At 36.1% G+C, this 15027-nt stretch overlaps 1 protein-coding gene across 7 annotated transcripts in view; it reads right to left on the reverse strand.

The window, feature by feature from the left end:
• LOC121327814 (dystrophin-like) overlaps nt 1-15027 on the reverse strand; it is a 222876-nt gene that overhangs the window by 67239 nt on the left and 140610 nt on the right. For 4 of the 7 annotated variants that reach the window (XM_041272024.1, XM_041272026.1, XM_041272025.1 and 1 more), the window contains exons 17-18: nt 6850-6909; nt 399-477 (exon numbers count right to left, since the gene is read on the reverse strand). In XM_041272024.1, coding sequence (XP_041127958.1) covers nt 399-477; nt 6850-6909 — 139 coding nt within the window. The remainder of the gene's footprint in view (nt 1-398; nt 478-6849; nt 6910-15027) is intronic. The other 3 variants (XM_041272029.1, XM_041272027.1, XM_041272030.1) reach the window with 1 other exon arrangement.

Consider the following 15027-nt stretch of genomic DNA (forward strand, 5'->3'; position numbering starts at 1 on the left):
CAATCAATTACAGCCAATTAGTTATAGTTTCACCCTTTCTTTATAAGCCTCCCCCTGAGGCTCACACTGTTGTATCCATTGAAATTAGCAGGTGTGATTTAATAGAATTGCACATCCTGTATGCGTTGCTGATTGATACAAGTTATTGTTCTATTCCAGTGTAAAAACAAGCACTATATTGGCAACACGTTTTAAAATGCATTGCACTTGGTTGAATAATGCACCTAGGCCAGCTGCTCTACAACTTGATGAAATTACATGGTATCACTAGGCACTCCTCTCATTTATAGAACAAATCTGCAGAAATCAACACACCTCATCCCCTGCCATGTGCACTGGTGCTGGCATTACACCTGAGGGAAGGTATTTGGCATGAAGGCATTACTGTGTTAACTTACTGGAGAGGAAGTGCTGTGATGTTGGGCCAAAGTCCCTGTGGGCTTCATGCAGCTGTTTTAGGCGCTCCTCAATGGACACCTGGAGATAGAGGAGGGGCTGTTAAAGTGCATGCTGTATGGCAATTAAACCCTAAATATCGTTCTTATAAAACGGGCAATATTCCACAACAGCATGAAGCACAACAATTGAAAGCATGTATTGCCCTAAAGCTATAATGATTAACTCCTGAACTCTAAGTCAGAAGGCAATCAAAGGATATTGGTCAGTTTATAAAAAATAAAAGATGACGTAAAATGTTTAAATTAATCATTAAAAAACACAGCTCTACACTGTCTATCAGTAATTCTTGAATTTATTTTAAATCAACCAGAATGGAAAGACAAAAGACAATCCTTTCATACCAAAAAGAAAAACAGCATTACCCAGTCTCAAAGCTGATCACTACTAAATAATCTTTAATGTAAACACAGGTTATGTACAAAGGGGCAAGGGCAACACAAGGTTAAATAAAAGGAAATGAGCCACTGGTAGGATGCTGCTACAGTGGTAACATTTGAAAACTGTTGACAAAAACAATGACATCACAGAAATATGAATTGATACACACGCATTAGTAATTGATTGAATGGCAGTAACACCATAACGAGTTCCAGTGTGCTCCTGTGCAAGTCGTTTCTGGGAATGCTGTGGTAGAATGCTTCTGCAAGGGTGATTCAGAGTAAGTATTTGATATAATAATGGCACTGAAGAACCTTGTACAAAAGGTGAGCATTAAGACAACCTCAACTGTGGTTTTGAATACAGTTACCCTTAATTATATCAAATGGACCAGCTCGGAATTCTTCCATCAGCTCATTTCTTTAGCCAGAACTGGGTAGCAACACAATTATGCTTCACATCCAACATATTAATACTACAGGACTACTTCTTTAAATATCTTCTTTTTCATAAAATGTATTATGCTTTCACATTTTGAAGAAGCCAGCAAAAATGGCTCCCCACTTTTGTCTGAAGATGCTACTGCTATTTTTAGTTACATACTGTACCTGAAAATTATGTAGCCCACAATCATGTTTGTTGAAATGCATTTAAATGTCCTTTAAATGTGCAGCAAAGGCAGAACATATGTTTGTATTTCTAGTTGTCACACAGTAAAATAAGAAATGTTCTTGATTTGTGTTATTAGACTGAATGCTTTTGATGCACAGAAAACCAGGGACATGCCCATTTTCAATTGTGCTTGTAAAGTAACAAAAACACTAACACTGACAGTCCTGTACTGTTGAATGTGCTGAATATAGACTTTATCTTTACAACAAGCTATTTACAAGGATTATATAAAATCACCCTTTGACTGGAGCCATTCCTTAGAGGCCACCAATACGTCAGTAGTTATATTTAGAATAATGTTGTATGAGTGTCAGTCATAGAAAGCCAGTCAAGGGAAATCTAAATAAAAAAGTTTTCAGACAGTCACAAAAATAAAGAAAGGTTCAAATCTAACGAATAAAAAAAAAAAAAATCTTTAATTCCCTTTGTCTGAAATATTGCCCTTGGGCATGTACAACTTAATTGAGTAAACTCGCCATTCTCTTCTACTGTCAAAGTAGTGTTTTTTTTTCCATGTGCAAGTCTCAGTGACTCAACTGGAGAAAACTCAGTTCACCTAAGGCAACTGAAAGTTCTCAGCCAAAGCCTCTGTTTTACACTTCACTGTTTCTGCAAACCTGGCCATGTGTCAACAAAGAGACAACTTTCTTCAATTTTAGATGGGGTGCAGATTGACAGCACTGTGACTGCAGCGTAGCTGCATTAAAAATACAATTAACAGTTCAACATGTTTAATAGAGTTATTGGCTAACTGAATCAGCCTTGCCTACTACACTTTGAAAAATGCCATTTAATATTTACCTAATACAAAAATAATCTTATTTAACAAACTACTTATAGCAGTCAAAATTAAGGCATACAATCATCACTTCAAAGGTTTCTCCCTGTACATAACCTGTAAATATTGTTTAATTTAACCATATCTTCATTTCTGTTCTCCACCACAATTGCTACAATTTATGCGGTATGCAAAGCTGAACATCTGTTTGATATGTTTACTTAAGACACAAAGACAGAGAGGGACAATAAATCTTAATGATGCCAAGTAGAACACCTGGGTGCCTGGCCCCAGAAGCTGTGTTGAGATTCCAAAGCTGACTCCCAGGCCTCGACACTGACTAGTCCATAGTGCCACCCAAAGCTGATATACTGGTAATTGTACAGTACAGTGATTCAGTGAAGGCTTTGCAATTCTGAATTTTTCAGTGTGCAACCCCCCCACCCCCACAAAAAGTATATAAAGGATTGTGACAGAAAGAGAATGAATCTGAGTCAACAGCCTCCTTCCCGACCTGTGAGGGCGCTGTATAAGAGGAAGAGTGTGCCCTGGACTGGATGGTTTGACAGTTCATTCCAGAGTCTGTCGGAAGTCGACCATCCAAAAAGGGGGTGAAGCCACAATACTAGAAGTCAGTGCCTTACTGCCCTTAGGCGATGTGTCAGTCATGGATCGGAGGAGACGTGATTGCACTCGCTACCAAAGGGGGCGTGACTGAAGGTATATCAGTGTGTGTGGCTGAGCGATCTGTTCCTTATGTTACGGTTACAAACGACCTGCAAGGGGTACTGTGTAGAAAACTGTGAGTTTTTGTGTGTTTTTTGCCAGTCTTGTAACTTGTGTTATTTGTCAATTGTAGATGGATAACTAATCCGGTAGCTGTCACTAAAAGCCAGCACCCACCCCGTCTCACTCTACACCATGTTGTCACGGATAAACTGTACTGAATCTCCACCTGAGCGACACACATCATTGTGTAGAGCCAGGTATTATTATTTATCAGCAAATCAAGGGCTGCTTTTTCACTGTAAACTGTCTTGTGTCTATCATTACCGCATCACCACTGCATCTGTCAACTACAAACCACTTTGCCACAAGGATACACCATGAATAGAGTACTGTTGTTATTCCACAAATGAGGATAACCAAATAATCCATTGCTATTCTTATTAAAAACGGATATAAATTGTTTAAAATCAGTTCTATTGAATATTAATTTCTTTTTTTTATAAGGTTTTATTTCTCAGCAGCACACACAGGGTTATCAGAGTGCCATATCAAAAAAATATACCAGACAAACCAGATACCAGTAGATGAGACTCTGAGACAGCCAAGTGTGGGGCGAACGCTAAATACTATCATTACAAGTGTTGGGTAAACAAAAGAATACCTGTAGTAAAGCACACAGAGGCTTTGGCTTTGGAATGGGAGACTGTATCATGATAATGAAGGTAACATTTCCCTTGTGTCTGCTGACTTTAAAGTTTTAATGTTCACTTTGCATTTATGCACTAAAGTTTTTTAAGAGACGGCTCTCCATTTTATTCAGACGTCTGTTGGCTTCAGACAACTTGCTGTCTTCCTAGACAAGACGTTGATCTGGGCCAATGCACAAAGGAGCAGATGGAGTAAATGGTGCAAACTCCAATCTGCAAATTATTACCAGGGCCTTTTTCAAGAACTCCAGGCGCACGCAGATTTGTTTAAGGAGCTAAATGTGAAACCACAGTCCCCATTCAACAAAACAATTTCTTTATATTCCTGTTTGTACTGGAAAAATGACAGAGACTGAAATAATAACACTGGCTGTTTACCCTCTCCCTCCTATTATAGGTACAGCAGAAAGGAACTGTGAAGTCTATACACATAAAATCATCTAGCAGGGAGCTAAACTTTTTAATATTACCCTTTACAACACATTACATATATTATATTATAAAACTTTTGAGTAAAAAAAAAAACTTTCTAAACTGCAATTTGGACAATACTTCTATATACGTTATGCTCTAATGTATTAAGGATCTGTCTATTTGCTCTCCACTGTCTCAACTCTAGTGAAATAAATGCATTTATTTCAGTAAGCTGTCACAGATAGATACAGTTTTGATGGATATGTACCTTCAGATTGTAAATCATTCCAGATCTCTTGGCAAATAAACAGTTTTATTTATTTATTTATTTATTTTTAATGAAGAAATGTCAGTATATTTGCTCAAACCCAGGTAATACCTTGTTGTTAGGTAACATTTGACGAAACCAAAAAGTTAACAGATGAAATGTCTTTTTTGTGTCACTAAAGAAAGTCTAACTTTTAATTTTATGAAAACACACCTCTAACACAGCATTAATCCTTTTTTAATTGTAACAGGTGTTGGTTCATAAGAATATAAAGCTATCAGATTTAGAAGTGAGATACAGTGCCTCCTTTACCAAGCTGGGATTTACTGGTTAATTAAATATCATTCAAACTTCAAGATCTTGCAATGAGTTGTGGTTTCCATCTGACCCATGAAAACAGTCTGTAAAACTTAATTTCACTTTGTTCTAGTATCAAAGTGAGGCTGCTGTCAGTTCTATCTGTAATCTCCAATCTGCAAATGGCCATTACACATAAATCTGTCACCTATATACGTTTCACCTTTTTTACTCTTTATAAATAACCTCCTATATTTCACTGACAGTATAATATACTCACATTCACATATTCTGCCTACATATTTTTTATGCAGTTGGAGATTTAAAGCCTGTCTCTCTTGTGTCCTTTGTATTGGGCTCTCATGAGGTAACTACTGTCAGTGCACATTAGAGAGCTGAAGTTCGGCCAGCCTGCAATTCTTACAGGACGGGTCCAGATTGAAATCAATCTGATCTCAGTCTTCTGTTGCTGGAAATGAACAAGTCTTATTTAAAATTGCTTTCAAGTCAGTTCCAGTGACAATGAGTGATTTAATGTTGGCTGCACATGAGTAACTTGAAGAACACACAGGGGGTTGGTTAAGCTTTAGGTCAGAATGAAGTGTGCTCCCCTACTAAGCAAAAACCGCCACCTAATTTACAAGCCTTTGAGGTCGCCCGTTCAGATCTGTACAGAACCAACCTTCCTTAGCTAACAGCTTCAGAGAGCTTCAGGAGATCAAACTTCAAGGTGGTAGAACTGAAGGCGTCTCTTTTTACAAAACAAAAAAAAAAAAAACTGTAGACCTGCTTTAGCTTCTAATTGTTTGAGAGATGTTCACAGAAAGAGTAAGACTGTGTATTGAGGCTCTCATCATTAGTGAAGTGAAGGTGCAGTCAACTGTGCTTAATCAAATGCTCCTTAATGACACAGCAGTTCCGCCTAATTGACATTGTATTCTTAGGGGGCATTTCCATTTCATAGCTATTGTACTGTACACTGCATTGCTTAATTGAAATTATGTGTTCAATACTGTAACATCTAATGTGGATAAAGGTAATAATTCATATCCCATATCTAGCAAAACCAAACATTACCCCTAGCAACAGTAGCTTTATCCAGACATCAAAACTGCCTGTCTGTAAACTTCAGCTTCCTTAGCATATAAAACATTGCTGTTGCAGGTCTGACTGAGCTGATAACACCCACGTGAATTTGTGCCACCCCTTACCAAAAAAAGCAGTCAACATTTCTTGAAATCTTTCTTTTCTTTATCGTGTGTAAGGGGTATTCTGTATTGCACGTAGTGGCATTACCAAGTTCTATATTCAGAATATGGGAATATATTCTGGCAGGGTGTCATGATCTATGTATCTGTAGGAGAGATAGGATTTTTTTGTATTTTTGGTCTTTCTTTTTGTCTGCTTTATAAGGTGTTGCTTGGTTGCATTCTTTTTTAAAATCAGTCCAAAATGACTGGAATATTTTGAATGGTTCTGACCAAGGTTAAGCATCATCCAAGGACACTTACCTAGTGAAATGTGACCGCATTTAAGCTTGTTATAACATTCTGTATGGGGGTGTTTTACAAAGCTTTTTAGTGTAATTGTGTAAGTTATTAAATTATTATATTTTGCTTTCAATGTAAGATATGTTTAACGGATTACAGAAGGAGTAGATAAGCTTTATATTATATTACTTTGCGGGTCATAAAGCAACATTGTGTATTTTGATTGAATCTCCCCCCTCAGTGAGCTACAGGGGCTTTCCAGGGTATGGTAAGTCAATGCTGACGATGAGGGGGGAGGCAGCACAGCCTAGAAAGATATAAAGAGACAACATTAACTTGTACGATGAATTAGAAGACTCTCTGATGACTCAAATGGAATGATCTGACAGTATTTTTAAATGGGAAGGAAGGATTGAATGGTACTACACGTGGCATGTCATTAATGTAGGACAGGGCACAATAAAGGGATGAAAAGAATATAAATGTGATTTCGAAATGCTATGATACAAAGGCACTTGTATCAAACAATATAATCCAGAATGGACATATGTCATGATACTCGGGATAAAATGTGGGACAAGACAAAACATGCACTTTTTTTTCCGGGGAAATGGTTTACTCCAAGAATAATCTGTAAAACTGAAGCATATACATTACCTTGGAGATCTCCCCTCCCTCCTTCATTTGCCCTGAGTTTCTGGAGGTTTCCTTGGAAACCTGATTAGAATTATGGAAACAAGAGAGCTCAATTGTATCTTTTAGCTTTACAGAACTGTTGAACATTGTAATTACTTTCAATTAACATATCTCAAAGGTATTTAATGCAGCTAAAAAACTTTGTGATGATGTAACACAATTTTGCTGCAGTGTTTGTGTTTAAGATAATCCTGTGATCTTTGTAATCTTGTGATTAATTTTTGTATTGCTTAATATGGTGCAATTCGAGAGTGCATTAGAGCCCACACGGTCGGTCTGGATACTGTCTCTTTCGTCAGTTTGTCTGTCCACAGTATACATGTACAATCATTTTGTTGGTTTTTACGTCTTATATTTCACCTCTGTGACTAAGCACACATGTCTGTAACCAGGAATATTATGAAACTACTTTGCTTATTACTTTTCTGTTTTTTCAGTCAATGGTCACTGGACCTCAACAAAATCAATTGTCACAACAGTCCATTGGTATGATATAGAAGCAATTCCTCATACATCTCAAAGAGTAGTGGTCTCGTGTCACCCATCATCCAAGGAATCTTACTTAGTAGAATGTGACTGCATAAGCTTGCTATAATATTTTGTATGGGGGTGCTTTTCAAAGCATTTTTGTGTAATTGTGTAAATTATTATTTTTTGTTTTCAACATGAGCTATGTTTAACACATTACAGATAGTTAGCTTAATTTTTAGTTATAGTTTAAGTTGGAAGATATCAAATTAACCATCAACAACCACACTAACCCTGGCTGCGATCGGTGCCTGTGAGCATCCTTACTGGTCTGTTTCATGGTTTCTTCCCTTGTTGGGCATTAAAATAGTTATACACTCAGTACCTGGAGTCAAGTGAGCTACCTAGCTTCCACAAGACACATGCTATTAATATGTACCTTAGCTTATAAATAAAATTCAATTAAAGTCTTTTTTAAAGGGCAAACAGCTGGAAAATTGCATTTTGATGCCACTTTACAATTTACTTACCTGTCTGTGATGCAAGAGGTTTCTTTCTTTCATCACCTTTAAATCAATACTATTTATTTTTTCACCAAGGTCATTCCATTAAAATTATACATTTGCTACATTGGTAAGCCACTGATATTTGAGTAACAGCAAGACAGAGATTTTTGTGATGATATGTCTATCTGAGTACACAGAAGATTGATCATCAAACAGGGCTTGCGCTTGCCACTAATTTGCAATGTACTTTTCTACATATGTAGAGAAAACCCATGAGTAAAACCTATACCTGACCATATCTGAGGTTCCAAGGGATGAATACATGTACAATACTCATTTGCATTCCTAGCAGTAGATAATAAAATTGGATTCCACCCTCTATATTTGTGACTCAAAGACATATGATACCTAATTGTGCAATACAGTGCTCCTTTGTTATAGACCATCCCTTTATACAGTGGAACAGGTTTTGTGGCGTTATGGTCATGGCTCCCTTTTTGCCCCATAATGCCATTGCACTAGCACTGATGATGTCATTATATGGCCCCTGGGCTACAGCGTTTTAAAGGGGGAGCACTGTATAGGTAATTTGTAACCACATGAAGAGACTCTCCTCCATCGACTTGGATATGACAAAGTTGTACAAAGCTGTTCTGTACAAATACACTTTGAGAACCGATCTGCTTCTAATTCTTCTTTGGAAACCTGACTTCAAACAGACAATGCAGTCCCAGGTAGCACAAGATTATAGTAAATTAAATTATACACTGAATACTATAGAAGAGTAAAATGAAATGCCTTTGATGTTTTGTAAGGAATTATGGTTATGGAATTATGATCATTTTTCTGGTTATCTTACTTTTCCACCAGAGTAGGCTTCAAATGATTAACTGCCCTATACAAAATTTATATAAATAGTTGCATCTACTGTTGTATCTACTGCAATGGAACTTTATTGAGAGAATATTAGAATACATCAGTGTAAAAAAAAAACCCAAAAACACATCAGCTTACCAATAACAAATACATTAACATTTAGCTACTGTATCCAACACAGATGGTGTTGGGACTAGTTTTTTGTCAGCGTAAACCATCAGTACTGTAAACAATATCCAACAAGATTGTACTTATATTTTTAACAGCCATATTGTATTGTGCCAATGGTGTTCTTATACAAAATAACACTGTAAAAAAGAAAACCTGGCACCTTTCTAATGCATTTCTCCGAGCGTGTGAGGAATTAATTCAAAGCTGCAGAGAAAGCTCCAAATTGCTGATAAATTACTGATCCACTGAGCCATGCCGGTACACGACTCTATTCATTAGGAAGCTTGTTTCTCAGAATGTTCACCCAGTGTGCAGCTTTCCCTCTCTGCTGCTGAAGGGCTTTTGTGTTGAATGTCAGAGAAAGTCGGTTTTGATAGCTGAGTATTTCTGCGACAACGTGAGCTCTACATCCACTGAGTAAACGACTGCTGAAAACAGCACACCCACCCCCAGCATCCCCCAACCCTATAATGACATATGTAGAAAGACTCCTGAAGCTGAACAGCTGTGTTTTGGAAAAGACAACAAATTATATGAGAAAGAATTTACAGACTTTTTTGTGTCACATTGTAATTGCAGTTTCCAGAGATATGCCTAATCTACACTTGTTTCTCAGTTACACTAACACACAACCAGTATATTGAAATCCATTAAAAAAACAACTGCCCAGGGTTAAATATACTCCTACCACACCCCAGCTGTGTATGGCCAATCCTGAGGTGGAATTACAGTAAGGAAGTAGATATCCCTCATCCTGGCTAAAGTAAATAAACATTCCTGTCCTATTTCACCCAACATCATTTCAATCAACATTGCTCTTCCCAAACCACAACACGTCATCCAGTGGGAATAGTCACAACAGGGATAACAAAACAAAACCACAAATGTAGCAGCATCACTTTAGCTAATAATGCCATCCAATTAAGGTAGTGTTTAGAACAATAATTAACATAAAGTCAATGTAGAACACTTTGAGGTTCCTTTGTATAAGACTGTAAATGCCTAATCCATGCTTAATTTCACATATCAACATTGTGAAAAAACACTTTATGGTAAACATTTAAAAGGAAATTATATAACCTTGTACTATACCTATTTAAATAACTTTTTTTATTAAAGAAACACTCATTGGATTTAATGCTGCAATATTTTATAAAAAATGACATTCCTTTTCTTTATAAAAAAAAAAAAAACAAGCTGTTCTTTTTGACAACATCAATCTGATCTCGGTCTTCTGTTGCTGGAAATGAACGAGTAGCTTTTAAGTAAACACTAAGTAATTAATCACTTTCATTTACAATGACATAATGTATTCAAGCATTAGGAGAATGGCTTTGATTTGGCCTCTTTGACTCACTTTGCTTGATATAGTCTAATTTATTTAGTGAGTGTTTATAAGTCATCTTGTCCATTCCACAGAAGCCGAGCAGAGGCATTCAATCATATTGGGCTAGCTCAGATTTATGACTGCTTCCCATCCAATCAATGCTAATGGGTCATATTAAAACCCTCTTTCTGACTGTTGATGCATTACAAGTTTCTCCTCCAGTCCATCAAACAATATTACTAATTAATGTACCAACACACTCTCTGCACCCAGTACATTAATGCTAATTATCACAGATGTGACTTTGCATTAAACTAAATGCACACAGCTTTGAACGCTTTCCAGGAAAGGAGTGCACTTGGCATTTACAAAAACCATGACTCTCCGAGAGAGACTCAAAGAGTCCCTGAGAAAGTGGAAGCGATGACAGTAAGTAGTGCAAAATTGGTTAGAAGCTACTGATTTTCAGGATCAGACAGTTTTGAAGAGCAAAAAGACAGATTCAAATGGTCTGTCCCTATTAGAGGGAGATAGAGTGCTTCCCAGTGATTGCTGAACTAAATTAAATACTACTGTACCATTGAAGGCATTGAAAAAGGTTTCTAGTCAAAACTTTTGTCAAATCCTTGTTACTTCCTACTCTAATGTTCAATGTTAATTTAAATATTAGGTAAAGCCATAAAACAAGAATGTAAGTTTTTGTGAACAACAACAAAGCATCCTAGGAGGATAATGTAAGGGGAATGCATATCACACGAGTGGGTTGTAAACATGAAGTACAATTAGTAAGTGAAAAAGTCTAAATGTAACCGTTAATTCTGCAAATATAGATAGCCCTTCAGATGCTTTTATGATGCCTTAATATAAAAACAAGCAACTGAAGGCTATTTTTTTTTTTTATTTCTTAGTGTTTTCCAACCCACTGTGAAGAGATAGCAACATTTTCTATGTGTTGCGCTTCATAGCCGGTGTGAAATTTCACTAGTCTGATTACGGGTGCATCTAACTTTACTGTCCACTAAATTTGTTGCCAAAACAATTTTTTTTTTCTGTTAAGAAATATTGATTTAGAACGCATCAAATTACATGAATACAGCTTGTGTTTTCTGATTTCTTTCAAAGAAAAATGTATTTGGTACTTAACGGGTTAAAACAGTTAAATCACCATAAGCTCTCAATGAACATAATGTATCTAATTATTTGTTCAATTAGACTTATTTAATATTTTTCAAGGTCTTTTACACTTGGTGATTTAAAACATAAGCTTGATTCAAGGTACACTACTTATGAAACATTTTGAGGCCTGGAGAGAAGAATTAAATTTGTCCAATTAATCAAATAATTAGAATAATTAAGTAATTGGGAGCTTGAGTGGAACAAAAGCCAGAAAACACTGCGGCCCTCCAGGAACGGAGTCTGACAACCCTGGTTTAGGGTAAACTGGATTTTAAACTGGAGTGTTGGGAACAGCTGGACAAGTACTCGACTCGAGCTGTTTGGAAAGAAAACGTATTAGAGACATTTTCTGTCTAAAGAAATCTATATATAGATCATTTTTTTCTGGTTACTGAATGCTTTACTCAGACATATTCGTCAAGTATTTCTTATTCTATTAAAAACAAATTGTTCTTTCTAAATAAGAGCAAAATTGGATACACTCATGTCAAGGTCACCTTTCTTGTCATTGGACACTTCTAATTTTGACCACAATTCAATTTATGACCTTAGGTGATAGAACTGTTTTGATGGTTTTTGCTTTATTATTAGTACATTCATCAGAACTGTATTGATATAAAAATGTGTACATTTAATTAGATAGATAGATAGATAGATAGATAGATAGATAGATAGATAGATAGATAAATAGATAAGCAACACACCTTTTCATTAATTAACACATTTTAGGATTCTTCTAGACCTGCAAAGATTATACAAAACTATTATACGGTAAAGGTTAACTTAATTAACTTGCAAATACCTGACATGTCAACAATCAAAATCCTAGGTCAAGAAGTGATTGCTCTTGTTGGCCTCAATGCAGGGCCACTTGTATCTAGTGAAATTATAGTACAGAGGTGGCCAAACTGCGGCTCCTGGGCAGTTCAAGTCCCCTTATCTCGCCAGAACACTGGGTTTCACCCTTAACACACATGCACGCACGCACGCACACATATACACTTTTTTTTTTTTTTTTTTTTTTTTTTTTTTTAATGGTGGGGCCCACCAAGTGAATAGTCTTAACTCAAATGGCCCTTGCTGACAGATTTTTCCATTCAAATATTTTTTTCATAACCAAGTAATTCAGCAAGATGTATTTATTTCGCGTTAGTGAATCAGTGAATCAAACAAACAAATCTGTTGAATTGATTCACTAAACTGAACGAATTCAACAAACCGAGTCAGCAAAAAGAATCGAACTCAACATCACTAGTTTTTAGGCCAGAAAAAGAGGTTTAAACAGCGTGCCTATCTGTGATTAAAGCCTGGTTTCCATATGCAATAATGAAAGCTCACTTTAATGTGCACAATAAAATTAACGTTGTTTAGTAAATACCATGTGAACACAGCTCCTTTCATTATTCTGAACTGGATGTCCACTTAAATACATCAGCATGCATTACAATACAAATCACATATTCATTCTGATTACCACAGTGTGAAGCACTAAATTTAGTGTGCGCCATAATATGCCAAGTATCGCCGCGATAATGAATAAAATTCCAATAGTAAACACGGAAATCATGAACTTGCACACTAATTGCATTTATCACGCACCATAAAGTTTAGCGCCCTTTCCTAAATGAGGCTCAAAGTGCATAAAAAATACAGTGTAAACAGGAATAATGGAAAAACATCAGTGTAACATTTAAAGTTTAATACACTGTAGATCTACAGTATAATAAAAATTACACAGAAGCTGTGAGGCTCTGCAATGTTCTCCCTTGTTCTTGTGTATTTTGCAGCCATCAAGAGACAACAACTACTGTGATGCACAGAGTAAGTCCAAGATTCCATTCTAATGTTTGAGAGAATTATTTATTTTTTTTAAACAATGTTAATATTTAAAATGTCTTGCTCGCAAACCTTTCATGTTTTATAGTATGCGTTTTGCGGCTCATGGGGTCAGGTTGGGCCACCCCTGTTATAGTATGTACTTTTCAAAACCTGCAAGAGTTACTGCGGATGTCCTATTATACAATAGTACTGCCTGGACAATGGCACTCTAACAGCATGTGGTAACAAAGCTTTACTTGTGTATGAATGTCCAACCATGTATCTTTCACCCCCTTACTGTACACAAGCAGACAATTGTATTTTCACATTCACAGTAGACTTATTCATTTAATGGGTTTCCCTTTGTTTTGCACTTAAACTCAAGTACTTCTGACATTTTTGAGCTGCCAAAGCATGAAAACTGCCCAGCTTTTGGGTTGACAAATGTGAAATGTTTCTAGTTACTAGTATGCTCTTACCTCTGTATTTCTATAAACCACAAGCTTCAATTTGGTATCCTTTGGGGATGTATAATCTGAGTCTATGCAATGCTGATTTTCTAAAACACATGAATAAGTTACATCATATTATGTAAGAGTACATTTGTAATCAGTGCTTTCTTCTCAAGGGATGTCAGCATTTTTTTAAATAACGGTTTACAGCATAAATGTTTTTTGTTGTTGTGTACAATGTGTTGTAAGTTTAATCTTTGGACACTGGTTTCAAAGCATGTTTGCTGATGATGCACATTTGCAAGTCCAAATTCTTAATACAGTTTTGTATGTTTAAATCCTCTGGTTTTCCTTTACCTAATGTTTCCATCAAGTCTTCTGCTAAGACATGAATTATGAAACACAAGAAGCCTTCATAATGAATACCATTACTAGGTTTTTTGTTATGCTATTGATCAAACAAAAACATATTTCCAAGCTACAAATTAAACAATTTCAGCACAGATTAACCACAACCTTGCAAATAAAGCTGCCATTGACTGTCTATCTTTCTTGCTAAAGCACATTTAATATTAAGCATTGTTGAGAATAGTTTGAGAAACGCTGAATAGGAATCAATGACCTTCTGAGGCGGATACTGTGTATAGGCAATGGGGGCACATAAAACACATGCTTTATTGAGGAAAAAAACAGTCACAATAAGCTGATCTGAGATAATCAACAGGCAGTCGAATTTCAGTGTCAGTCTTTGCAACAAACAAACCAACTCGTTCATAATATGTCTCTTAAAAGAAAAGTGAAGGTTCAGAATGTATATCTGTTTAGCAGTTCTAGAAAAAAAAACTCTTTACTGCCTTCTACAAACACACATTCACACAAATGTACAGAAACTGATAGCATCCATAGACAACTTTAAATAATTAAATATGAAAATTAATTAACATAAATTTAATTTGCTGTACACCACTTCCAAACAACTGCTAATTTATAATCTGAGTAAAATCTATCTTTTTAATTTCCTCCATTCCTTTGATAGCTATAATTAAACCACGATCAACTTCAAAATGAAATGCTCTTCATTCTGTAATATGTATGCAGCTGCTAACATTTTAATGCTGTAAAGAAGACTTTTATTTTTATATGCAAGGTGATTACTAAACAATTCACCACAGGTAAAAACAAATAATAAAAACCTTATCAAACAACATGTCTTAACATTTCTTAGATCTTCCCAGGCCATCGGATCGGTCACAGAGGCTCTGTGGAATGTCCTCCCAGCTTTCGGACATGACTCCCTTCAATTACTTTATTTCGGGCCACACTAAAAAACCAGTGATGCTGTAGA

Source organism: Polyodon spathula, chromosome 15 (genome assembly GCF_017654505.1).
Source record: "Polyodon spathula isolate WHYD16114869_AA chromosome 15, ASM1765450v1, whole genome shotgun sequence".
In the NCBI taxonomy this organism is placed as follows: domain Eukaryota; kingdom Metazoa; phylum Chordata; class Actinopteri; order Acipenseriformes; family Polyodontidae; genus Polyodon; species Polyodon spathula.